The sequence below is a fragment of the Centropristis striata genome, chromosome 11 (genome assembly GCF_030273125.1).
Source record: "Centropristis striata isolate RG_2023a ecotype Rhode Island chromosome 11, C.striata_1.0, whole genome shotgun sequence".
Classification (NCBI taxonomy): domain Eukaryota; kingdom Metazoa; phylum Chordata; class Actinopteri; order Perciformes; family Serranidae; genus Centropristis; species Centropristis striata.
In genome coordinates, this window is record NC_081527.1 from 34,889,700 (window position 1) to 34,917,573 (window position 27,874).

General features: G+C 36.7%; 1 protein-coding gene across 2 annotated transcripts in view; it reads left to right on the forward strand.

Moving 5' to 3' along the window:
- LOC131980022 (RNA-binding Raly-like protein) overlaps positions 1-27,874 on the forward strand; it is a 63,871-nt gene that overhangs the window by 31,212 nt on the left and 4,785 nt on the right. For both annotated transcript variants that reach the window (XM_059344148.1, XM_059344147.1), the window contains 3 exons: positions 24,049-24,124; positions 25,230-25,277; positions 26,031-26,221. In XM_059344148.1, the coding sequence (XP_059200131.1) occupies positions 24,049-24,124; positions 25,230-25,277; positions 26,031-26,221 (315 nt within the window). The remainder of the gene's footprint in view (positions 1-24,048; positions 24,125-25,229; positions 25,278-26,030; positions 26,222-27,874) is intronic.

The following is a 27,874-nucleotide window of genomic DNA, read 5'->3' on the forward strand; positions in this document are numbered from 1 at the left end:
GTAAAATACACTGTAATATGTATTTAATGTAATATATATACTTTATATTTTTTCTTTACATGTACTAAACACCATATCTCTAATAGAAATATACTGTAATATTTAAAGGTAAAATCTTTCATTTATGCGGCATTTATAAAGTATTTCTTGTCGATTATATGGCAAAACAGTGTTTCTTTTGATAGAAAAACCTTTTATTTATACAGTAAAAAAAATTAAATAAAATAGCAATCTTAAATGTGAAATCAACAGTGCTAATATCTTTTTACCGTAACATTAAAAAAAGTTTCACCGTATTTATTACAGTAAAGTTCTGGCAACCACAGCTGCCAGTTTTTTACCGTAAAAACAACAGGGTTTTTTTTTTACAGTGTACACAGATGCAACATGGGAGAGGACTGACTTTGACTCCTGCTGAAGTCTGATGTTAGCTTAGCATCTGGGCTGTTGTTTGGTAGGAAAACCAGAGCAGGATTACGACCAGTCTAATCAAAGGTACTTCGTGGTGCATTCGGCTCCATGTTTATTTCCTTGTTTACATTTTCCACTGCCAACTTTCCAACCAATAAGAAATAATACTGTGAGGATATTTCCAGCCCCTCTGCCTCTGCAAATCTTTTTTTGTATTTGGTCCGCTTAGATTTCTTCACTGTAAAAAACAAACCAGAATAAATACAAAACATGAACAAAAAAGTATCAATTTCACTCTGATTCGGACTAATCAAACAGACTTGGCTTGTGAAAGCGATCTAAGTTGACTTCCCCGTCCTCGTTATACTTCCTCAGCTGACTCCTGGAGCACCTGCACTAAGCTTTTACTATTGATGGGATGGTTTCAGATAAGAGTTAGTTGTAAGCAACGTGTGTCTCACAGATGCTAAAAGAGGCCAAATATTTTTCATATCAGCGTATTTGTGGTTTGCAGAAATGCCTTAATGTTTTTCTGGCGACTGGGCTGAAACACCTCAATGCTTTAAGTCGCCACATCACAAAAATTCGCCCTGCTGTCAACACAAATCCGCGTCCCGTCTGTCTTGTCCTGTCTGCATCGGTGCATCCACTTAAAGAAGCTCCTCTCATTGTTATGCACCCTGACAAACCACAACACAGTTTTTATTTCCTGAGAAACACAACAGCTACACGGTTTCCTGAGAGAAAGGGAAGGAATGTGCGGCTGAGGAGATCTCAGGTGAACGAGCGCTTCATACAGCAATCAAAGTGAAGTATTCCTTCGCATAACGCGGCATATTGCAGCTCCACTGGCTGCACTTCATAGTGTCCCTGTAAACACTGAGCATCTGTGCACACACATGCAATAAATCCAATATATTAGCAATGCACCATAAGTGTCAGAGGTATACTCAAGGTGCCTACAATAACTTCTCTCTGTGCTTTGGAAATCATCTTTTCTGCCTTTATTCTGCTGAAATTTAACCCTTCAGTCATCATCTTTAAAACATGAACTTTATATTTGATTAGGCTCCGGAGCTATATTGCCAAGAGGTGAGCACAGCCTGTACGAGATATGAATCCTTGATATTTTGCTTTATTAGATCACACACAGGGAGGAGGAGACGGTAGTGTAAAGGTATGACATGTGACAGGAGAGGTCATGAGGTCAGATTGGAGCCTGTAAAGTCCTGAGTGGACAACATGCGTCCCACGCCTGACTAGTTTTAATAGCAGTGAGATACTGAAGCTCCAGCGATTGCTTTACTTAACTTAATTCCTTCAGACATGACTGGATTGCAGACACAATGACTTTAAGTAGTTCATGAAAATAAAAGTGACATTCAATCACACCGCTGGTTGGCCTCAGACGGCAGCTACTTAGATCCTGATGAAGATGTCAGCCGGTGATGAAGGGCGCAGGGGAGGGTTTCATTCCCGTTTCACCAGCTCAGCATTTCTGCTTCTGTGGATAAAATCTGCACAGAGACGTATCAAAGCTCTGAGGCTCATTCTTGCTCCACCATCAGCTGTTTCTGACTGTCTGGTTGTCTTTGAGCGCCTCCCTGTGGTTGAAAAGTTTACTGCAGCACTTCATAATTGATCCATTTTATTCATGATGAGCTAAAGATCCAATAAAGTTGATCTGCTCTGTGAAGAAAATGAAAAGTTATATTTTAAAACAGCCATCATTAATAAATGGGCAATTGATATGGTGATAAACTTTATTAAATAGTTCATTTTCTTTTATCAAACAGTAAAATGTTATTTTTTTCATATTTATTACAATTCTGATTTTAAAAAAGTTAAATAAAACAGAATAAATCAAACTCAGAATTCAGTGTATGTTTACAAAACAGTAGTTTGTCAGTTTAACATAAAATATATTGTTTATGTTCAGTTTTCAATAGATTGTATGTCACAAAGGATTAGAAAATTCTCTTTTATTAACATTTTAGGCAACGTCCCAACTTTTTTGGAATCAGGTCCGTCAGCTAAACAGCTAAGGCTATTAGTAATGTTGTAATTTATGTTATTTAAAAGTATTTCATTGTTTTTATATCCTTTATTACGTTTGTTTATACCAAATGATTTGTTAACCTCAAAGAAATCATTCGTAAAATAACTATAAACATTACATAGATAGATGGACCAGATGTAGTTTTGTGAAATGTCTAAAAACATTATTTAAATGGTTGCAACATATTCTTGTTAAATGGTTAATAAACACTTTATACTTTAAAGCGCCTATTAACAATATTCAGATAGATATTATTGGTGCTCAAGCGATTCAAATATTTGATGAGGCCAAATTAATGTAACTTGATGCTTTATAAACCACTTTATAATCATTTGTTTATTATTATTATAAGTAGAATGAGTTCCAAATGTATTATGAGTAGAACATTTATTAATATTTTTAAATATTAATAGCCAGTTTACCAAACAACTACTACCCATTAACAAATACTTAATAATATATATAAGATGTTACAGTGTGTGCAACAATAAACTGTAAAATAACATAAATTACAGCATTGCTAATTATAAGTATATTATTATTACTTAATTGTTTATTGGAATTAAAATAACTATTGGCTAAAGTTTAACTAATCAATTTACAATATTTAATGATGGTTATTATGTTTAAAAAACATTAAATTGTTATCCTTGAACTAATGTATGTCAAATAAGGGAACAATTATACACAGCCGGCCATAAAATTGGAATAATTTTGCTTTCAGACACAATCTTCTGTTAATTGTGGTTTCATTGTCATTGTGGTATGTTTGGAGGTGATTGATTAATAAAGTTTTGAGGAGATATACACTTTATCTGTCACTAATAAATCACATTGTCACAATCATTTCATGGAAAGAGATAAAAAATATTTTATTCCAACTTTATGAGCACGGTGTATATACAACCAATAAGAACATTAAATCATCAGGTAGGATTAAATGATATCACCTGCTTTGTTAAGTTAAATTGTTAATGTTAATTTGATTATTTTATATTAAAGGGGCAGTTCTGAAGTTTTGTTATCAGTGTATAACCAAAGCATTCTTACATTTGAATCTAAAAGTTCCACTATTTACTCTCAAATATGGATTGCACTTCTATTATTTGTCTTTATGCATTCATGACTTTTCCATCTGCTTCAACACTAGATGGTGCTGAGAGAAAACCAGTGAGAAACCAAAACTGGGACATCTTATTCTGTCCCTCTGCGTGTATGACTCACTTGTTCACTCACTCATCAAACTCATGCAGGGATCACCTGCATCCTGCACCACATCTTTACATTTATGAGTCATTTCATGCTGCGAAAAATCAGCATTTTCCCTTGCAGCTTCCACAGTCAGCAGCGTGGGAGCACACAGACTGCTTTGTATTAAGATATGACAATAATTACGCTGCTGCTGCAAAAACCTTGTTGAATAAACCCCCAAAGAACAAGCACATTGTCCCCTCATGAAATACTTAAAGATGCATTTTTTAATGTCTCTCCAAAGATGTCAGAGTTGAAGACGCTGGGCGTTTGATGCCAGTGACTGTCCTTGAATTAAAGTATCCGTCACACCCGTCCTCCATCTTTCACAAGCTTTTAGCTTCTTGTCTTTTCTTTGCAAGAACAAAGAAGCTGCGGGAACATTAAGACGTCAGGCTGCGTGCGAGACAGATGCAAACCCCGTGTCACTGTAATTAGATATTACAATTACGAGGCTTCATCTACAGCAGAGCCCAAATGCTGCAACAGCTGGGGAATCTGCACCCTCCTCCCCAAGGGTGCTCTGCTTTTTCTGTGTGTGCCTGAAGTCCACAGCCCATCCACTTCAAATTCATTTAAAAAAGGAGAGATGGGAGACAGTGGCAGGAGGAAGCTGATTTGCCATTCCAGTGGATGAAAGCTCACTGTTTGAGGTCAAGCACTATTTTTCTGCATATTTAAAAAGGGAGGAAAAAGCAAAGACGTATTTTCAGAGACGAACCTTGAATATCAAACAGGACTCATTCATTTATGACTCTTTTGATTAGTTATTTTTTGTTAATTGGCTGCAAATGTGCTCAATTGTGTGCATGTGCATAATAAAGCAAGGGATGCTTTAGTGTATTCCATTTCATTGATTTTTTAAAACTATTTAATGAACAAAATGTTCTTTCCTCTTAATTATGTGTTATCAGTAAGTATTTAATTCAATGCACCCCAGATTCCTTCTTTTTAAAATTATATTTAATAATCAATTCAATGTTTTTTTATCAAAACATCTTGTCAGTTCAGCTTCTTTCAAAACTGAGAGAAGCATATTTCTTTATGAAGAGCAAAACAGTTTAACACGGACAACACAGATAAACATTAAAAAATAAAGTAAAATAAACACAAAATTTGTAATGTCTACACTAATTTGTGGCTCCTGTGCCTTGTTATAACTGAGTAAAAAAGGGATAAAACAGATTTAGAATGAAAAAACAACAAACTGATTGTGTTCATGTGAATATGCTTGTATAAATTATAAGGTATGTGTTGACATATGCAAAATTGCATGTGTGAAGGTTAATTTACACATGTAGACATACTGTTTGTCCATTAAACTGTCATCTAATGACATTGTTGTTGCTCAAACCAATATTTTCATATTCAGTTGGTCGAATCACTCATTGCAATTGTAATATTGTGTAATTATTCCTTGACTTTGAGGTTCCTCTCAGCTGTTTGCATTTTTCAGCTGATTGTTTTGATTTTTTGATGCACCATTTCATGTTTTGGTTCACCCTCAGACTGTTGTTCTCCTGCTTAGCACAAACTAGCGTCTATCTGGTAGAGAATTTAAAGAGTTAAAGACTCAAATAGGAGTCAATGTAGCGTCAAACAGGGCTGAAAGCAGAATGGCTCAGAGTTTGAGGGAAAAAAGCTCATTTATGGCCTTTAAAGATATGTCGTATACATTTCTGTACATTGTATACTATTAGATATCACCATGAAACTTCCCTAGTTGATTAATTGATTGCAACTTTTCTTATAAAAGTCAAATTGTATGCAATTTGTTGTTTGTGGGATACATATGAATTCCATTGCATCATTTTTTTTTTGTGAGAAATCATATGAAACATGCATGAGGGCAGCCTGAAAAATATTTTTAATGTTTACTAGTTAAATAGTCTGAAAGAAGAAGTTGTGGATGTAGTGTTTTACCATAATACTACATTTCCAAGACCTTCTTTCTGATGTTTAATTAAAGTTTTCTTAAGGGGGTGGTGGGTGCCTTGTTCAGGGACAATCGTTAATCAAAAGGAACAGACAACTTCCAGAGTGTCTTTGGGTCAGACCGAACACTGAACAAGACATTTTGAGTGTCTCTAACAAACTGAAAACACACTATAAAAGGATCACAGATCAAAGATGAAAATAAAGAGTGCACTGTGGGAGAAACCTGTGAATCATAAGATGGCCATGCCCTAAAGCATAACCTGCTTTATCATCTATTTTACTATAAATGGGACCATAATTTACAAAATGAATATCATGCTGACTTTGAAACTAACAATTGAGAAAATGAAGTCATTAAGAAAATGTTTACTGAAGTAATAGATAAAGTCAGAATTAGGGTTATTTGACTGATTGACTTACATACAAACTGACTTCTTTTTGTAGAGTCGCCCCCTGCTGGCCATTAGAAAAAACGCAGGTTTAAGGCACCTCCACATTGGTTTGATAGGAAGTTGCAACATGTTTGTATTACTATAAATAGGCTATATATATATATACATATATATATATATATATATATATATATATATATATATATATATATATATATATATATATATATATATACATATATATATATATATATATATATATATATATATATATATATATATATATGTATATTTATATATATATTATTACAATTATATATATATATTAGTTTCATTTAATTAATGTTCTTTTGCTCTTTAGTTTTATTAAATTGCTTCATTCAGGTAACATAAATCTGGGACTTGAGGGGAGAGGGAGAGTTTTTGGGAGTTAAATAGTCTGAAAATATCACCCATAACAGATCATAATTAAACATCTTGTAATTTGCTGAATTCTTAATCTGTGCGACGCCGAGGGACAACAGGGATTATTAGTTCAGCTCGTGTATTTGGAGCAGAGGAAAGTATTTTGAGGTGAGAGCTCCCCCTGGAATAGTTTGATAAATGGTACGGTCTGAAGCGGCTCGGCTGAGAGTCTGGAGCTGGAGGGAAACACCGGCAGTCTGGCTGCTTTTAGGGACAGAAAAGGAAGCAAAAGTCGGCTCGACCTCCGCGGAGACTTCACCTCTGTTTTCCATCTCTGACATGACCATGTTCAAAGGCAGGCGTCGTAACCAGAGATGTGAGTATGAAGCGTCAGTTACTGTTAAAAAAAAAAAGGAGTTTATGTCGGTGAAGTTCATGCTGCTAGTCCGGACAGTCGAGTCATGTCTGCGGTGTGTTCAGGTGTCTCCTGTGGTCAGGATTCCATTGAAATTGCTCCATTACAAATGCCTCATTCATCTGTTGTCGGAAAAGAGCATTTTCTCAAGTACAAATTTGACATTAATTTCCTTTTTATGCAACTCATCTAAAATAAACTTCTATTTCACTTAATTTCAGAAGGATATATTTACTCCTCTACATTTACCTTGCAAATGGCTCTAAAGTTACTTTTCAGATCAAGATTTTATACATCAAATATCTGTTTTTTATTATTTATAAAAACGTGCTTCAAATGTTAAAATTAGCTGACAACATTCAGATGCTGTTTGAATTGAGCTGAATCAAGAATAAAAATCAAATAAGAAAGGTAATACTTTCAGTGGACCCATTCTGCATAATTAGCATTTTTTCTGCTTTAAGTACAATCTGCTGCTAGTAGCCTACACATATTGTTTGAATATTTTGAGTATTTTTGTTATTGTTGCAGTACCTACTCTACTTTAAAAGATGGAAGTAATTCACTTATATTTTCTCGAGAAACTTGCAAAAATTATTAATTGTTTATTTTATTTTTGATACACTACTATGAAGGCTTATTTTGCAGTGTTGTTGGTTATAATGGTTGAATTCTGCACACTGCACTGTGCTGCTTCTCTTTCTCTTTCTCTCGCTCAGTGTGTGTCAGCATTTGCATGTAAATCTGAAATCTCTAGGGAAGTAATCCTTGTTCAATCTTGAAATGCACTGTAAAATATTGTTGCTTTTGTCATGCATGCAAATTAAAGCATGGATACTGATGCAAATCATACTGGATGGTCATTTACTTACATGCCAAACCTAATAAGCTAATCCAATACTAACTCAACATAAATCTGATTTCCATCCAGCTGTTGTGCTCCTAACAGGAGTTGCTTTAAATTTTAATCACAGGCAGGAGATCGCTGCCTAAAGGCCGTAACATTTATTTTAATCTATTTAGCGACTGCAGTCTAAAAAAAAATCAGAGTGAAGTGATGTTCAAAGTGTGTGTTTAGTGCAGAAGTGCCTTGAGCAAAGTGCTGGAGCTGTTCAGTGATTGGCTGCACATGGCAGCTCCAGGTGTGGCATGCACCTGTGTGCAGAGGAGCTTTTTGCATTGTTAGCAGATCTGTGCGTGAATGAATAATTTATGATATTAATTAATCTGATATATTAACATATAAATTCACTGATTCACGGTCAGAATCAATTATTTATGCAGATGGTGTGTTTTGCATTTCAAATCCTTTTAATATTTATTGAAATGTTTAAAGTCAGAATTTCAGCCAACTATTATTGTTATTATCATTTGACCTTTTTCACAACAGACATTGACTTGGGAAAACACAGGTGTAACTGATAACACTAACGTTGGCTCTGTTTTATAAATTGTCCCAGTAAGCAGAACTCTCAAACTGCAGCAGCTAAACAGAAGTCAGCCATCATTCATTTTATTATTTACACCTGTATCCTATCATGACATGTACAGGGCTTGTAGCACCCTATAATGTGATCATTTCCTGATAAAGTAATAACACCTGAAAATATAATAAAATTTGCACTTAACTCAATCGAAAATGTAGTAAAACCCATTAATGTAATGAAATATCCTGACTGATTCACAGATTTCCAACAAATCACGACCTCATGAAAACAACCACATACCAACAAAATAACTTCCTGAAGATGTTATAAATTCCAAATAATCTAATAAGGTATTACATTAATTGGTAAAAATGTTATTGCAATATCAGTCAGAATAGTTAATTACATTATTGGTAAAGTTATTACATTATTGGATCTTATTTCATTTTCGATCAATTTAAGTGCAAATTTCATTACATTTTCAGGCGTTATTACATTATCAGGGAATTATTACATCATATGGTGCCACAGGGCTGTTTTTGCATGTCAGGCTTTTGTGTTCAAACTGTTTTTCTGCACAGTCGCCCATAAAGATTAGTCTGCACCAATGTTTTTAGTATTATACTATTCTTATAATTAGATTGCAGTGGCAGTACGTAGGATTGTTTCTGACTTGTGTTATCCACTTTACTCCCAGACTCTCTGGAGGCGGCCCTTCAATTAATCGTTGCAGCAACTCGAATTCAGCCGGTGCAAACTCCAGCATCAGGGCTCAGATCCCAGACCACCCCAGCATATATTTGAGTTGCTCCAGGCACTAACTGAAGGTCCGCCTCTGGAGCTTCAGTTAGGCGGAGGAGCTGCTGTTGTCTTATTTGTGGCTTAATAAACAGAGGAGGCAAAGAGGAGCAGAGCAGCTCTACTATGAAACCAGATGAAACCCATTTTGAATAGTAAAACAATAAAAAAGCAATATGTGGCAGTCAATAATGATATTGTGGTGGGCCACAATTAAATAAAATGTTTGGTGTTTGTAGTTTTAAAAGTGTGACGACAAACATTTGAAGCTTTGAAATAAAGAAAAAGACATTTAGTACGGCCCAAGACATGTTAAAAGAGAATGTAAAGAAGCATTATTTTCTCAATTAAATGATCACCATTTGCAGCTGCTATTAGCACCCAGGGGCCTCATGTATCAACGCTGCGTATGCATAAAAACATTGCGTATGCTGTTTTTCCCGCACACGCCACTTGTATGAAAAGTGAGCCATGAGAAATAAGTTTGGCGGAAACTACTGTCTTTTACGCTCTATTTAAAATGTGTTGCATATCTAAACTCAAGGGCTTTAGAGCTCTCTGACAATGGACAAAATTGCTATTTTCCACCCTCAATAACCTGTTCTAAATATGGGGGATAGATTGTTTTTATCATCTATTATTATATTTTATATTTCACCTGCGTACTGCTGCTTACTTGTGCAATAATAGTATGTTGAAATCTGTATATTTTTTAAGATTGTATATTTTCTTAAGCATATATTTAGCTATTTCCACTATTTTTAAATACATATATACCGAATTTCCCTCCGGGGATCAATAAAGTATTTCTGATTTAATAAGGAACATTTTTCACAGATAACCTGCCTTAATTACAGTGTCAAAGTCTCAATCTCCGACTGTTTCCCCTTTGGTTCAACATGGAGATGTTAATGCTGCAGGTGCACAGTGATGCATGACCACAGATCCCTCTCCTCGGAGAAAAAAACATGTGTGGGAAATCCTCTCAGAATAAGTCAGGTTAGGGGCATAATTGATCCCATATGTGTTGATTAAATGGGACAACAAGGTAAAGGCAAAATGTGGTTTATAAACTGATGCGTAAAAATGATTTTGGCATGCATTACGCAATGGCTGCACTGGAGGAAATGAACAATGGTGGAGTTTAGAGGGATACTTCTGCCATGGTGCGGCCCACTTATCAGTGACACCTTGTTGCTGATCGCAGACCAGAGGCACCAAAAAGCTCATTTTCAGCATGTTGATCTGCCGTTGTTTTGTCGATAATCAGTGGGCATGCCGGCCATTTATAGTCATTTGCATGTGATCTGCGTATTAATTTGTGGGAGGAGGGTTGGTGGCTCGTGCATGGGCGCTCAGTCCCAGCTGATGTGGAGGTGAGTTTCCGTAGGTACTTTCTAGTTTTGGGAGTACGCTATCTTTCAGTATGAAAGCTACGCACTCCTTGATACATGAGGCCTCAGGTGTCTGAAGCCAACAAGTCATTAACTATTACTTTTTAAGTGAATAATGAGTAAACAATTAACATATTACATCCAGAAGTATTAATTTCTACCTAGTATGAGTCATTTTTTCCTTGTGTGAATAGAAGTTAGCCCTTAAGTTACCATTACCAGTTAGTTTTGCAACCTTTACCAATTTTCCCACTAATCCACACTAAATTGAACAAATCGTATGTTTCTCCAGCACACAGCAGAAGTCAAACCCATGTCCCAGGGTTTGAAGGCCCCATGACTTCCAACCTGAGCTAACCAGCCAGTAGAAAAAACAGCGCTCCATACACCTTTTTAACGTTAAGCCACAGGGACGTAACGCGCAGCCCTGACCAATCCTAGTGTAGCAGGGCGGGTCTTAACTGGGTGTAAATATCCAAATAACTACTGTGTGAATATTCTCACTTAGCCCATTGAGGCCTAAAACGCCTGTAAAACCTCTGGGCGATTTTAAAATACCCCCCTAAAACCTGAAGTTTTTCTGGAAATTCAACAGAAGTGTCAACGCTTCTACTAAATAATAGATTTTTCAGCCTCTGTAGCAGATAGAAATGAAATTCAAAAAGTATTTGAGAGCTTATACAAATACTACAAAATGACGTATCCGCTTTCCAGGCTTTAATGGGTTAGGTGCAAATAGACACTCAAACAGGGAACTTGTGACTCCATCTAGAATCTATTTTGATTTCTTTTGTTTGTCTGACCACCCCTCCATTTTACTATCGCATAAGACACATATGTACCAGATCTTCACAAGTGAGAAGCTGAAATTTGAAAATATTTGTCTTAAAACAGCGACCCATCCTTTGAATGGCTTGCAAGCCCTGAAAAGCAAAAAAATTAGATTTTTGTTGTTTTTTACTCGTTTGATTTGAATATTCTTTAAAATAGCATGAAACAATGAATTTGCTAATGACAAAAATAACAAGCAAACATCACTTTGGGAGGCAGGAACATGTTTTTCTTCTTCTTTGGTTTGTTCTATTAATCCCGTCTCAAGTAACTGCTGATTTAAAATTATTCATCCAAATTTTGTATATGAATTTTGACGTTCATCAACTAAATGATTGATCACTCACATCAAATTGAGCTGATGTCTAATAACGTGTGCTGCTCAACGTTCAGGCCAAGTTTCAGAGCAGATGTAGAAGTAGTTTCAAGCAGGTGGCAGCTGCCAGATTCCTTTCCAGCTGCTTGCACGGATTCACAGGCACGCGGTGAGCTGGAAGTGATTGACCAGCTCTGGGGGGTTAAAATGTTTCAAAGCGTTGCACTTAAGAGCCACATAGTTACATCATAAGAAAAAAAAAAAAAGCCAAAACGGAAAAGGAGGAAAAGTGCATTAACAGCTCAGGAGAGATGAAAGACTAAAATATCTTTACCTCAGGCTACGGCAATATGCTCATTATGATTTAATGCAAAAATCAACACATACCAACATTTCACCTTCTACACTGCCGGTCTGAAGAACCTTCACCTGCTAATGATCGTATTCCCAGTGCGATATTTTGAGCTCAGTCAACCCGAAAATTTAGCAACCCCACATCGCGCCTTTCTTAATGGGCCGCAGCTCAGCAGGTCTAATGAAAATTATTTTATTAGATCCTCCAGAGCTCTGGGACTGCCAAATTTATGCGCTGCCAAGTAACCATTTTCCTTAAGAGGGCGAAAGAGCAAAGTACAAGGAAGTCATTAAGGAAGGACGGCAATTAATCCACGTGTCGCCTTCCAACATAACAAAAACTGTTAGAGCCTGGAGGTCCTCTGCCTGATTGGACTAATACACTCTACATAACAGCATGTAGCTCACACAGAGTTGACTGAGTCATTTTAATGGATGTCAATGATGTCTGGTAGCTGGCGAGTCTGCTTCCATTTACAGACTTTCACTATTTTCCGATCAAACAGATTGTTTATTATTGTTAAAAAGATCCCCATTAGCTGTCACCAAAAGTGGGAGGAGCTAGTCTTCCTGGGGTCCACAAGACAAAACAAAAATCACTTAACAATTAAACATTGTAGACATTATTATATACGTCATCAGAAATCATTCCGAATAAGTTATTACATTCATATCTATTACATTAATTCTCACTTTCATACAGTAAATATGTTAATTCACTACTCACAAATTTAAATAGTGCATTCTCAAGTAATAATTTAAAGATACTTTACTATTCATCTCACGTATATTCAGTGGGCAATTATTCCAATAACTGATAGCACGATAAATAACTGTTCTCTTTAAGGCATTTGAAAAATGCCTTAAAGATGCCTTACAGATTAAAGATATCTGCAGTTTATTTCAGATGAACTTATGAAATCTCTAAATACATTTTGACTGGTCTAAATTAAAGTTAATTTAAGATTTCTCAACATACATTCTTAAAGCCCCTTCAAACATGATGTGATCTTTGCTTGCTGCTGGCTTCAGCGCACATCTGGCTCAGTGTTTGGGGATGTTGCTGAAGACAAAGCAGGATAAGGGGCGTTTTCAGATGCATTTCCTGTGTGAAATGCATCGTTTTCCTAGCAGGAGGGAACATTCTGTAAACCATATACTTAAGATATATTTATCCTGAGGTCTGTGTCACACAGTTCAGGGAATTCAGACAAACACAATCTGAGTTTTACCTCCATTTTTCCATCTTTGCCCGGCTGACTGCCTCGTTTCTTTCTTCTTACTACACTGTAAAAAAAATCTGTTTAATTTACGGTAAAATACCGGCAGCTGTGGTTGCCAGAACTTCACCGTAAAAATTACAGTGAGTGGATTTTGTATTCTAAATTTAAATGTAAATATCAGCAAAAACTGTAATTTAGACTGAGTATTCCTGTTATTTTTAGGGTAATTGTGTCATTCATTCACACATCATGGTATTTCTCCATAAATTTTGCATGAAAATGTTATATTTTTTACAGCAAAACTGTGTGTTTCTTCCACTTTATGGCAGAAAAAAGTAAAAGTTTTGTGCTATTCTTTGATTTGATTTTGATTAATTAAAAGTGTCTAATATGGTCATATACAATTTTTTATTTCACGTCCTATTTCTGATGTATTTGACAGTGTTTTACTGTTATTTCTACAAAGATTTTTAACAGTGTAGTAAGAATGAATCACTTCACTTTATTGAGAATCCAATCAAAGATACAGGTGTATATATAATTCAGTTTTGATTAACTGCTATTTAAATTTCCACCAGAGTGGTCTGCTACTAACCATTATATTCACTATTGGTTAATCAGCCAATTGTCCAAAGATTTGAAAAAGTTAACCTTAAACCCCCAGGAAGAGCACCAGGGTTTGGAGCCAGTTTAACATGGTAGCTATAAGCCAATTATCCGTATATAAACATTGAAAAGTGCTCTCATGCTTGTTGCAAAAAATCCCCACTGTCCTAAAGAAGAAAACTAGCTGGTAAAAGGCACTACTGTCTTACGACATTATTTCATTATTTTACTGTTGAAATGCTGAACAAGACATTTTTTGGCAACCAAAATGTTATAATTAACTTCCATGAACTGAAAACACAATCGGAAAGGTTTAAAGTTAAATGACAAAAGCGTGGACAACACGACTTATGTAACCACACCCTGAAGAAAACTGATCTTTATTGTCTGTTTTACACTAAAAGGGACCATCATTTACAAAATGAACCTCATGCTTTATTGAGGAAGACATGACACTAGCAATTGAGACCATAATTTCATTAGGAAAAGATTTACTTCGGAATTAAATCAAGTGGAAAGCAGGGTTATTTTGTCACTAGATTTCTTTTTGCAACCAGTGGAGTCGCTCCCTGCTGGTTGTTAAAAATAATGCAGGTTTGAGCACTAAGGCAGTGTTGGTTTCACTTTTAAAGTTCTTGGATCGGTGTTATAGTTTTTCATTTTGAAGATTTGCACGAAAAAACGCTTGATGGAAACACTTAAAACTTGCGCTTAAAAGTTTCTTGCTTGCTTGAGGTAGTTTTTGTCTTTTTCGAAAAATAGTTAATGCATTTAACCCACATGACTGATCAGCTGTTTCCGCTCTGACAGAAAACCCAAAAGGATAATTATAAATCGCCTGATTTAGCTAACAGACTAACTGAATTTCCCCTCGCAGATAAATGAAGTAATTTTGAATTTGAATTAATCTAATTCTTGAAGACTTCTCTCCATTTTCAAAGTTGTCCAATTAGCAACTTCTTTTTTGTTGTACTTTTGTCTTTCTTGCGCAGTCTCTGTTTCTTCTGTTGACGGATTAGCCTACCGCAATACCAATGCCATCTTCTGACAACAGTACATTTATGCATATTTGTTTCCTCGCTCTAAGCCAGTTGATGGAAACTTCCCTAATTTGCATTTTCTTTAATGCAACATTTCATAATTTTGCTTCAAATTCACTTTGACTTTAATAGAACACAGATTATGTGAAACCATCTTGAAAATGTCTGATAAACTAGATGCATTGTTACTAATTAATTGTAATCTGACCAGTAAGAACAATATCTCAAGATGATGTGAACAGAAGATCATTATCTCCACATACACACACTGCAGAGTGTGTACAGTGTGTGCTTCCTCGCCCTGTCACTCGCCCTGGCCTGCCTGAAGAAACACACTCTCAGGTGTAATAAAAAAAGCGAAGCTGCCTGTGCCCTTGAGCCGAGATCAGAGATTAGTCCACCCTGTCAGATTTACGGGGTGCGAGAACGCGTCGTAGATTGAATCTGCGACTGCTGTCACGCAGGATGTCTCTTAGTCGCACGATTTGTATTCACACAGGTGCCTGGATGATCTCTTAATCAAATACTCCTTACCTGCTCTCAGGATGCTTGTAGCAGCAGAGATGGAGTTTGTTCTGTGCCAAGAGTGATGCTTCGCCTGCCAAACATTGTGTTTAAGAGAAAATGCATCCACTCATTCCTCTTCTCCGCCTATATTACCATGTCGCCATGTTGTAATTGCACAGAGAGCACTGGTTTAAAACCACTTACCTCCCGACCATTCCCAGAGTTAAAAGTTGTGTTCTAAAGTCTCTTCAGATGTATTATTACTTCAGTCAGAGAATAATTCAGCTTGTGTTTGGCTTAATAGAGGCATCTTAAGGACTACATGGATATTCAGTTTTGAAACTAAACTCATCCCAGTGGACTAATTCAGATTTTTGTCTGTGCTGGTCGGCCTATAATGACTCGTCCACACCTCCAGAGACAAATCGCTCAGGGGCACGCTGAGCTGAGAGGTCTATATCTAACTAAAATAGACACTCACAGGTAATTTAGTGCAGCTTCATTAATATGAATGAAGCCAAACTGAGTCAGAGGTGCCCCGAGGTGGCGGTGATTGTATTCTTGAAGGATCCAGTGTGGATGGATAAAACTGTTACTGAACTCAGCCGCTTCTTTGCCGCAGGAGACATTCAATTAAAATGAGGTCTGGAGAAGCCCACGATTGATGCTTTCATCTCGTACACAGACGAGGGGAAGTGGTGTGAAAACACTTACAAAGTCGACTGTGCAGGAATAAAACTTCTTAATGTTTAAAGAAGGTCTCACAGCTCGGCTTATATTATATTACAGGCACTAATCCAGAACAGTTGGGAGGCTGTGTAATCAAATGTAAATAAAAAAGAATGGGGTAATCCTTTTGGACAAACTGTAAACTGTAACGATATATTTAATGTATTAGCTCATCAACTTTGGTTTTTTTTGTGAATATATCCCTATTCTGAATTTGATGCCAGCAACATATTTTAGAAAAGTTGGGACAGGAGCAACAAAAGACAAAACCTGTTTGTAACATGCCACAGGTAAACAGGTCAATTAGTAAAAGATGATGGCATCATGTTTCGGTCTGAGGGACGTCTGTAAAAGGTTCAGTTATTCACAAGACACTTTGTGGAAAACTATATGTGCAATTATTCCAACTTTTTTGGAACAACGTTTCTCATTTCACAACCGAAAGGAATGTAAGGATTTGGAATCTACAATCCATAATATCATTAAAAGATTTGGAGAATCTGGAGAAATCTCTACACGTAAGGTACAAGGTGGGAAACCAACATCTGATGCCCGGGACATTCTTTCTTTCAAAATTATTTTTATTGGATTTTCCTTGGATGCATAATTATATCAGCTGTCAGAGCACACATCAGTTTATCCAATGCATCCATAGACTAGGCAAGTACAAAATGAATGAAAACACCAAAGTTATAGTCAAAATATACAAAAACAAAACAAATAGAAAAGAAAACAAATAAATGAATGAAGATAACCATATAAGAGAAATTATTAAAAACAAAAAAGAAGATGCCCCTGACATTCAATCCCTTTTTAAAAACAGATTTGGTTTTCGTCGCTGCATCTACAAACGCAAGTTAAGACTCCACCATGTGAAGCAAAAACCATAAACATCCAACTTCTCTTCATTAAGAAAGGCCCAGAGTGAAGAGCAAACAACCTGTGTGGTTGTAATTTTCCAATTTCTGACAGAACCGTGAAGCAGATTGGCACCATTAAAATCCACTCGCTGTGACAACCAGAAACCACAGGTGTCCCATAATTAAGCAGGACGGAAATCTGAATAATTATATGTTCATAACCTAATTTTGGTCATTTTTTAAATTCAGAAAAAAAAAATTGTCAAACAAATACAAAATATACAATCCTTCCCGACCATTGTGCTATTCATTATTGAATTATTTAAAAATATATATTTTTATTTATTTATTCTAGATTTTTACTTCCTTTTTATGAATTGAATGCTTTTAATACGTTTCGATATATTCATTAAATGTCTGTTAAATGTGAAGCATCTGTTGTCTGTCATTCACTTTGTGCTGCATTTCATGTATGAAAGGTGCTTTACAAATAAAGTTAGATAAATAATCTAATCCATATTTACACTTTGAGAATCTGTACCAATAAAGATATTTACCTTTAAAGCCACCTTTACAATATTACAGCAGCACATCTAACAGAATAGCCTGGATGACCAGTCGTTTGTCAGTATCTGTTTTTAAGGTTGTTTTTTTGCGGACTCTGAATTTGTGTTATTAAGCTGCAGCCCGCTCGCTCGTAAAGGCTTCAGCATAAAGCAACTGTTTATATTTTCCCAATGTGATGCTGCACAGTTTACAATATCAATCAAGTCTCCAGCCTCAGCTTTTTTATGGATACACGTACAAACGAGTCTGAAAGTGCGCGTGCACACACTCACATTCATCCCATTTTTGTATATGATTAATTTAATGACTGTAATTAATCAGAGGCTCAGTGTGTCTCTGTTGGGGGGGTTGGTGGTGTTGGTTTGAGAGTGCTTTTTAGTGCTTTGCTCTCTTTTTAATGACCCCAGTAGGGGACCAGAGAGAGGAGAGCACTCTTCACAATGTGAACCATTCCTCACGTCTTCCTGGAGCCTAATGATAATGATACAGCTGACGTCCCCGTGCACCAGAGAGCCACCGACACATCCCGATCCATTAGTCCATTAGGGAGAGCGAGGAGGGAAAAGGAGGGAATAAAAGAGAACGAGAGGAAAGGAAAGCTCAGAACGCAGCAGCGTGGTTAGTCTGCAGACGGTGTGTTGGAGGATCCAGGTGCAGCTGCTGAGAGAAAAGGTGACACAGATGGAAACTTGCGCGCTATAGTCTGAGATCTCTTGCATTCTTTAATTCATAAGCTCAGTGCATTAACATTGCAGCTCAGGATTTCATTATCTCCGCCAGTGGGGGGAAAAAAAGAGAAAAGACTGCAGAATGACTCGACTTGAGCTCCTGTCATGACATTTGCTGCTGCATGATCCCCGAGGCAGTTGATGCAAAGCTGATGTTTTATCTGTGCAACTTTTTGAACCTGTCAAGGGTGACTCACCCCATCAGACGGGGGAATTTGCCCCGCTCCGTCTGTGTGTCTGTGTGTCTGTGTGTGTGTGCGTCGGAAGGGGTTGTTAAATATTTGTTTGTGTTTTTTTGTGTATGACCTTGAGCAGCACTCAAGGCTGATTGAGTCGAGTTTTTGAGCAGAAGCAGTGATGCCAGCCTGCTTTAGCGCAGTAGGGCTCTTGGCAGGTAGAAGAGGCTGTCAATCATGACGAGAGCCATGTGGAGATGAGTCACAGTAGTCTGCTAATGCATTTGAAGGGGATTTCATTGTTGAGAAAAAAAATCAGTTACCAAAACTGTCCTGTTTTTTGCAGAATGTCTGCCTCAGTTGTGATAAAACCTTTAAAAAAGTTTCCAGCCTCTCTGCTTGTCTTTATCTCTTTGAAAGCTTCAGTGGACGAAAGGTAAATCACTAAATAATTAAATGCTTTCTACTTTAATTCACCTGGTTAGTCTCGTCACACAGAGCTCGACGGGTGCTTAGACAGCACAAATCTCTGCCAGCTTTTCAGGCTCCAACTAACAAATACTTCCAATAAAAGTTCATTTGCAGACTAAACTTTTGATTAGTTCATCGATAAAGTTTTGTCTGAGTCCAAAACAAAGGAACAAGCTGCAAAAGAGAAAAAATGTGCATTACAATACCTGTCCAACTATTTATTATGCCAGAAAAAGATTCATGACATAGTTTGTCAAATGCTGTACACTAAAAATACCACTGGCTCTTCAGACCCACAATCCTCTGCTCAGCAGGTGTAAGCAAAAGGGTCAAATGTAACAAAGTACTGCGTCCCAAATGTATGCATCCTGCATGCAACAGCACATATTTGTGAGGCCAAAAACAAATAAAAAGGTTGCCTTTTGAAAGCAGTTATAGTTTCAATTTTTACTTTACAGTATGATCATATAATATTAATTTACAAATCTGTTATTTGTTTAAGCCCTGGCCATTTGTGAATAATAGCCCTTAAGTAAAAGTACTTTGGAGGTCAAAGGTCACTGTACTGTGACCATCTGTCAGTCACGCCTTGAGGAAATGTATTTAAACTCAATCTCAAAACTCAATCATTTATGTGCTAAGCATCACCAATTAATACCTGCATACATAAAATGTCAAAATGTCAATTTTTTTATGAATAGCAAATTAGCTAAATACACATTTCAGTGTCTAGTAAGATGAAATGATGCCATTTTATATCCAAAGGTCAGCTTCACTGTGACATCATAATGTTCTGCAAAAGCCCCTTTCTGGTGGTAATTCAACGTCATAACTCAGGAAGTGAAGGAGGGTCGGATACTGAGTTGGTGACATTAATCTTTTGTGCTCACTATGAAACTGTTTAGATCTTCTGTGCTGCCGGGTTGAAGATGTGTGTGGAGCATTCAGTTTTTAGGGGGGGGGGGGGGCAGGGGTGGTGGGCTGGTAAGCGTGGGTCGGTACAACCAATTATTAGTATTGAGGGAAGCATTGAACATGATAAGACAGATAAATTCTGAAGTAACTTTGATTTTGATGAAATACTATGAAACTGATATTGATGAAATTCTGAAACTGCTATTTGTTTTATTTATTTATTTATTTTGTTCTTATGTCCTTCCTGGTACCTAATATGATGACCCACAGAAATTAATCAAATAAAATTCTAAAAAAAAAAAGAAAATAGAATTTGAAGCTTCTTTGCAGCAACATCCCAACTTGAAGCACTGTCTGCTGTCATGGCTACATGATTGTGGACAGACATGGCTCTAAACTGCATCTTTGCTGGTTTGCAGAGGCAAACAACAGTGATAATTCTAGTAATTCTAGTTGTAACACTGTTCTCTACCTCCTCCTCCACTCTCTGAAAGGCTCTGTGTTACAGCACTGTTTTCCAGTTCATCTTCAGCTGTTAGTCTGAACTACATTATTGCTCCATTAACGAAATGCATAAAGGGGGAAAAAAAGTTAGGTTTTAACACAGTTTTATACTTCTGAATAAGGTCACAGCAGTACAGTCTGTACAGTATCATCACTGAACAGGTTTACTCCTTTAATGATTCGGTGCTTAATAGACTGCATCAGGATGAATGCCGGTGTTTTTATTCATTTATAGGAGTATAAAGAGCTTTTATATCATAGTGAATAATATTGATTTCTATTGCATCAAAAAGCTTAAACATTTAGCCATGAATCACCATTTCCAACCCTGTTTTAATGAGGATTGTTTGGTGCTGTGACTTCATATTTACCATGTTGGGTTTTAAAGCTTTATATAAGGCGTAAAGGTCTCACATGTTGAGTTGTATTTACTTTTTAAGAAGGTAATGTAATAATATTTTTTAACTGACAGTATTAATAGGTTGAAATTCTGATTGTTAAACAGTTAATTTTTTAAACATTTCTACTGTTTTATATGTTCCCACAGAAGAAAGGTGTGACTGCAAGCTGTATTATATCTTGTTTAGGCTTTGTAACTTATAGATATGTGCCTGTAGGACAACACACACACACACACACACACACACTGTGTATCACAATCTTCGAACGAGACTTGGACAGCTGTTGGCCTGTCCACATCATTGGTAACTGGCCAATAGAACTCGGTTGCGTGTAAATCCAACTTCTGTAGAAGATGAAATGTGAATTATTACAGAGATCGGGGCTCATTCTGACTTGGTCCTGCAAGTCCAGCGCTGTATAACTTTACCTGTGACCTAGGGGTGTGCCATATCGTATCGTTCACGATAATATCGGTATATTTTTTTTATGGTTAAAAAAAATGCATATCATGATATTGGCAACATTCCTACTTCTTGATGTAGTGGCGTAAGGTTGACACTTACACAACTGAATATACCGAGCTGCCCTCCACACACACTGCTGCATTATGCCTTTCGTTAGCCACGAGCTAACATTAGCTAACAATTAAAGTTGTTTTAATCACAAAAAGCTACTTACTCTCCGTTGCTAAACACATGCAGCTTTCAAAATAAGAGCACAGTGTGTTAACAGAATCCACCACAGAACTTACAAGAATACTGTCAAAACTCACACTACATTTTAGATATGAATTTATTTATACAGACTAAAAAAAAAACATATTTTCTATATCTTTTTAAGTGTTTCGTAATATCGTCAAGAATATCGTTATCGCAAAAATAGCCTGAAATATCGTGATATTCTTTTAGGGCCATATCGCCCAGCCCTACTGTGACCTAAATAAAAAGCTTGCATTGAGAGATCAGTCTCTTTTTCTACAGTTGTGTTTACTCTTGGGCTTCCAATTTATGAACCTGTGAAACCTTTACGCTACCATTGGATGCCACCAGATTACCTGACCAAAACAAATGAGGAGTGTGACTTTAGTGTTTGCTCAGGACGCCATTACTCCTCTATATCTTCACATAGCAAATATTTGTTCCATGTTATTTTAATGTTCAAAGTCACATTTAGAACCTAAGTATTTTACACTTAGTGTTCATCATCATCATTTTGGACTTAAAAGTTGTTGATGCATTTTGAGAAACAGTTGTGGGTACGATTAGCATAATATGCTTTTGTGTGTTGCATCACAGTTGTTTCCATTAAATATTTATAGTCAGGTAACATAAAAGTGAAATAAAAATGCTGCCTCTTCTTGCATTGTTTATAAGGCACCTTGACTCTTAGTCTGCAGGGCTTCACGCAGCCCCGTGTAAAGAAATGTTGCAAAAGTTTCACACATGAAATCCATTTTTTTTCAAATGGAGGGGAAAGATGTGTGAGGTTACCCGAGAGGTGTTTAGAAGACGGTGAGAATGAAATCTGTCGACGTGTCCGTGTCAGAGAAGTGGTTCAGCTGGAATCAGCCCTCAGGCGTTTGTCAGCAACACTTTTCTTACCTTGCACTGTTTTTCTTCTCAAAAGTAGATCCTGTAATTAGTGGATTCACTGCTTACCCAAAGTCGGATACTGAAAGTTGCTCTGTGTGGGGGTTTTTTTGTCACTTTTTGTATTTAAAGAGAAAGCTCTACCTGTAATCTTTTTTCTTCAGAATGGAGGAATACATGTTGGTCTATGGAGTCTGTTGTGTGGTGGCCAGGCTGTAAAAGATTGTTTTTAATATCTGAATTCAGATTATATTAATTGGAGACTTTGATTACATGATCACACTGAGCCTCTGATTACATTACAAACAATATAAATAATACAAATGTATATTCGGCTGTAACTAGCAATTAAATTCATTATCTCTGATTTATTTATGATTTTCTCAATCAACCAATTCATCATTTTGTCTTTAATATGACAGAAAATAGTGAAAAATGTCCAGAAAGTTCCCTGCGCCTGAGGTTTTGTTTTCAAATGACTTGTTTTATCTGATCAATAAATCAAAATATTCAATTGCTTTTTCAGGGTGTTTTTGCTCATTGTGGCCTTTGTTTTCACTGCAGTATTTAAGTCCTGCACGTCTGTGGAAACAACTCATCCATGGATAGAAGTATGGAGAACTCATGTATAATAATGTAATTAATGATTTAAAAAGAACAAACACAAGTTGAATTTCCTTGATAATTATTTTTGTTTAAATGTGACTAAAATGGAATCTATAGATTCATTTTTCAAGTGCCCACATCATTGTAAAAAATGGGGGTTGTACATATTGAATTATTTACATTTTTACAACCTCTCTTGTCCTCTCCTCTCTGCTCTGTGCAAACAGCCTGCAGTTCAGTCAAGGTTTCTCTGAATTCTTGTGATGTGACAGTTGGTCTCAGCCAAGTCTTTAGGTGACTTCCCAGTTGCGTTGTGGAATGGAAAATTTAAGATTTTTTGCAGATCTGGTTAGTACAAACGATTTGTTTCTTAAAAATGAGACTTGTCGGGGCGTCCCGGTGGCTCAAACTGGTAGAGCACGTACCACTAAGGCTGAGTCCTTCCTGCGGCGGAGCCGGGTTCGAATCCGGCCTGAGGTCCCTTTGCCGCATGTCCTCCCCTCTGTCTCCCCCTTTCTATCTATCACTTTCAATAAAAAGCAAAAATGCAAAAATAATCTTAAAAAAAAAAAAAAAAAAAGAGATTTGTAGAAGGACATTCTTTCATGAAATATCTTATTTAGGGTTTAGATTTGGTTATTGCCAACAGTTTCTGGCTATAATAAATGGTGTGAATTTGGAAACATTTTTATGTAGGTCGGGCACCAATTTGTATTATTTATTACAGTCAACCAATTTTAGAAATACATTGAGAAAATAAAAATGTATAATTACAAATTGCTAAATAGACATCAGTACTATATGTTCAGTATCAGTCAATTGCTGACCATTTAAATAAAGAATAATTACATTGAAAAAAATCTAAATCAGCCTAAACCGCATTTTTTTTTTACATTGAATGTTTTGTAAAAAAAAAAAAAAATGTAATTGATTATCTGTCATTACAGCACAAGAAAATATGCAGTAATATTGTCCCAAAACAGAAAACAATGCAGGTGTAAACATTCATTCTTCCTCCATATTTCACACTGGATTTCATTGTAGCTGCAGCCTTTCATTACAGGTATTCATAATGTGTCCTGTTTATTTTGATTCATATCACATCATGACATCGGTTTTCATTTTTGTCTGCAGATATCAACATGGCAGGAGAGCCAAAACCATACAGGCCTAAGATGGGCTCCAAGAGGCCTCTGTCGTCCCTCTACAGGTCTGTGTGAAACATATCTGTCTTATTTCACTGTATCAGTCGGATATTGCTTTGCTGACCTAGTTTTCCCACCGTACTTATATTCTGCTGTCTGGCCGGGTACTTCTGGAGGAACAGCCAATTCCCTAACTGTGCTATCAGTGTCTGCTGTTATTACACATTCGCTCATTCTTGACATTTTAGTGTCGTGTTGGAAGGAAAGAAAAACAGGGCACAAGGAGTGAAATGGCTGACTTTTTTACAGGCTATAAAAAATATAAAATAGCTGTTCATGGGGCTTATAAAAGAATTATGGGAAATAAGCTTATTCACTTCTGGGCTTAGAGTTAGATGTAATCATTAATACCATTTTACTGTACAGTAAATATGAGATAAGACAGTTGGGTTAATCCATCTACTAGTAGGGCTGGGCGATATGGACCAAAAGTCACATCCCGATATATTTAGGCCTAATTTCGATATACGATATATATCCCGATATTTTGACAAAGTGAGAGCAAATGTTCAGTCAAAGTCAAATATGACATGTCACAAGTAGTTTTCTTGATACTGTTTATTTAAGTGAACATAAATACTGTATAACAACAGGAGTACCTTTTTAAAAAAAAATCAAAACTCCATAAAGTGCACATTTACATTAAAAAAATATCTTAAGTAAAAATAGCCTATGAAATAAAATAGGCCAATCTTTTTCTGAAATAAATATATTTATATGAGAAAATAATAACGAACATTACAAAAGAACTAAATATGACAAACACTAGTAGGCGCAGCATTTATATATAAAAGAAAAAAAATCGAACTATATCGATGTATGCAATATGGTCTAATTGCATATCACATTTAAAAATATATTGATATATGTTTTATATCGATATATCTCCCAGCCCTACCTACCAGTACCTCTAAATCTCATAAATGACTGAAATATGTTGAATCATGTCTTATATACTTGCATAAATTTGCATAAAAACTGCGTAGAGATGATGCTCTGCTGTTTCCCCGTTTTCAGTCTATACTAAACTAATCAGCTGTTGGCTGCTTTATATTTAAAGTTCATGCCAATACATTGATTTGTAATATCACAAAACTCTTCTCTTCACAGTGGCTATGAGTTTGACTATGACTACTACAGAGACGACTTTTACAGCAGGTATGTAAAATAGTAATATTAATATTCTAGCTGAAAGTAACAGCATAGTCAGGCTGAACTTTGCCCTCCTTAACTCTCTCTGTTGTTTTTTTCAAAGCCTTTTTCTCCTGATTTGCCCTTCAGTGTTCTCCCTCCTCTCTCCCAGCTTCAGAGTCAGCTATTTAGATAAAGATGAGTTTTGAGCAGAATAGCCCCATTTCTATCAGAGGCAAAGTAACTACATTATCATAGGCATAATGAATGTCATATTGGGGAGGTCTTTATTCCTCTCCGTTGGGCTTACTAATGATGCTTTTATCCGCATAGACGAGTACTGAATGTCAGATAGTCCCCCGGCTGGTCATTTGCGCTGGAGATGCAGAGGCAGTATCTTTCTTACTGACATTTGCATCGGTTTGTTTACTTCCTCTACTTTGCAATATCCCTGAGAGTCGAATCCTTCAGTTTTGAGTCTTTATTGCTATTTTGGCAATTTGATGCGTCGTAAGCAACAGGGAAGAGGGCTTTATTGAATGTCCGTGGCATTGTTCAATATGTACCTCTATCATTCAGACATCTTTTGCAGTGTGTCTGTGAGTGCATCTAGAGACCGCAGGAGAGACTCCTGCAAAAAAAAGACACCAGCGTGATGACACACTTTGCTGTTCAGAGCCCATAATACACCCAAGCACCTCTCCCTGCTGTTTTTCTGCACTGTAATACCTTTTGTAACATTTCTATTGTTGCTGAAACTGCTGCTACTTTATTTTTCAGACTCTTTGAGTACCATGGTCGCGTCGTGCCCCCGACCCGTGCTGTCATCCCCATCAAACGCTCGCGGCTAGTCGTCCCGTCCACACGCAGAGCCAAATCCTCCTTTCCAGTCAGGGCCTGTTCTTCCTCCTCCTCCTCCTCTTCCTCCTCCCGAGCGCTCAATGTCGGCTCTTCCATCACAGTCCATAAACGTATGTGCTCTTTGTCCCCTTCTTATTCCTGTAACTCATTTTTTCCTGCTCTGTTGAAAAGAAAATCCCAACATGGGTCTTATTTTGAGAAGTTTGGCCGTCATATCTGTTATTCAATTAGCTTACTCCATATGATTGCACTCCACTTTTTTTTTTTTCTTTGTTTTATTATTGTTTTATTATTTTCTGAAACCGCACCGCACTTTGTTTGTTTTGTTTTATTTCTTGTGTCTTGTTGTCATTCTGTTTTGTCTTGTTTAAACTATTGTACAGAGTCCAGAGTGTTAGAAAGGCGCTTATAAATTAAATGTATTAGTATTATTATTATTATTATAAGAATTAACTAGGGCCGACCATAGACTAACCATAGACATGAGTGGTGTTTCCATTAACAAATTTCTATGCACATTTTTAAGATTTGCATGAGAAAAGCTTGATGGAAACACCAAAATTTCATCCAATTTTTGAAAATGCGCATAAAAGTTTTTACGCTCGATTGAGGTGGTTTTTGTGTTTTACGAAAAAATAGTTAATACGTTTAACGGGAGATGGAAACACTTTTTACCAAATAAGTTCTGATGTAACAAACATTTAACTCACATGACTGACCAACTGTTTGTGATCAACACAAAAGAAGAAGGAATTGTTTCCACTGTCAGCGTCTTCTCTCTATTTTACTCTCATCAGTGGCCAAAGTTGTCCGATTAGCAACCTTTTTTTTTTTTGTTGTTTTTTTCTCTTCTGGAATTCTCTACTTCTTCTATTGTTTACTAACGGATTACTGGGGATTTCCACCGGACGCGTTACTGCAGCAGCACGTCTCCACAGCGTTTTTGCTGCGTCTTGTCAATTCACACCGGACGCGTTACTGCAGCAGCACGTCAGTTTAGCGAGCCGGCCGTATACGGGAGACCGCAAGCTCCCGTGATAAACTTTAAACTCTATTTATACAGTCTATGGATAAACTGTGTGTATAAAGTAAACAACAACAACAAAAACCAACTTACTTTGCTTTTCTGAGGTGAAAGATATGTTGATCTGACCATCTTTCCTTATAAAAACAATATGTTATGTCATAAATGATTGTATGATGTTCCACTTCAACAATCAGTCTCTTGTCTTCCGTGTCGCCGATCCTCTGAGACCCTTTGATTGATTGATTGCCGATCTGGTGCCCCGGTCATAACATAACGTTGATGTGAAGTAGTTTTAGGCTGCATGAACTGCGTATTGTGTTTTATTTTGAAAGGGGCGGAAGTGTTTTACGCTGAATCTGAGTCGGACTTCCTGTCTGGTGCGATCTGCTCTGTTGAGATTCACGCGAGTTGGCAGCGTCTCCCGGAGAAATAGAAGTCCTACCTAATGCTCGCGTAGAGACGCTGACGCGACGCTGCAGTAACGTTACGCTACGCGCCTGGTGGAAATGCTCTCATTGATTAGAGTGTTACCTATTTGCAACGTCATACGCGACGCTGATGTTACGCTGCAGTAACGCGCCCGGTGGAAATCAGGCTTTATTTTACAGCGATACATTACACTGCCATCTTCTGACGAAAGTACACTTATGCAGCTTTATACATTTATGTTTATTCGTTCTAAATTAAGTTGATGGAAACGTCCCTCAATTGCATTTCCTTCAATGCAACATTTGAA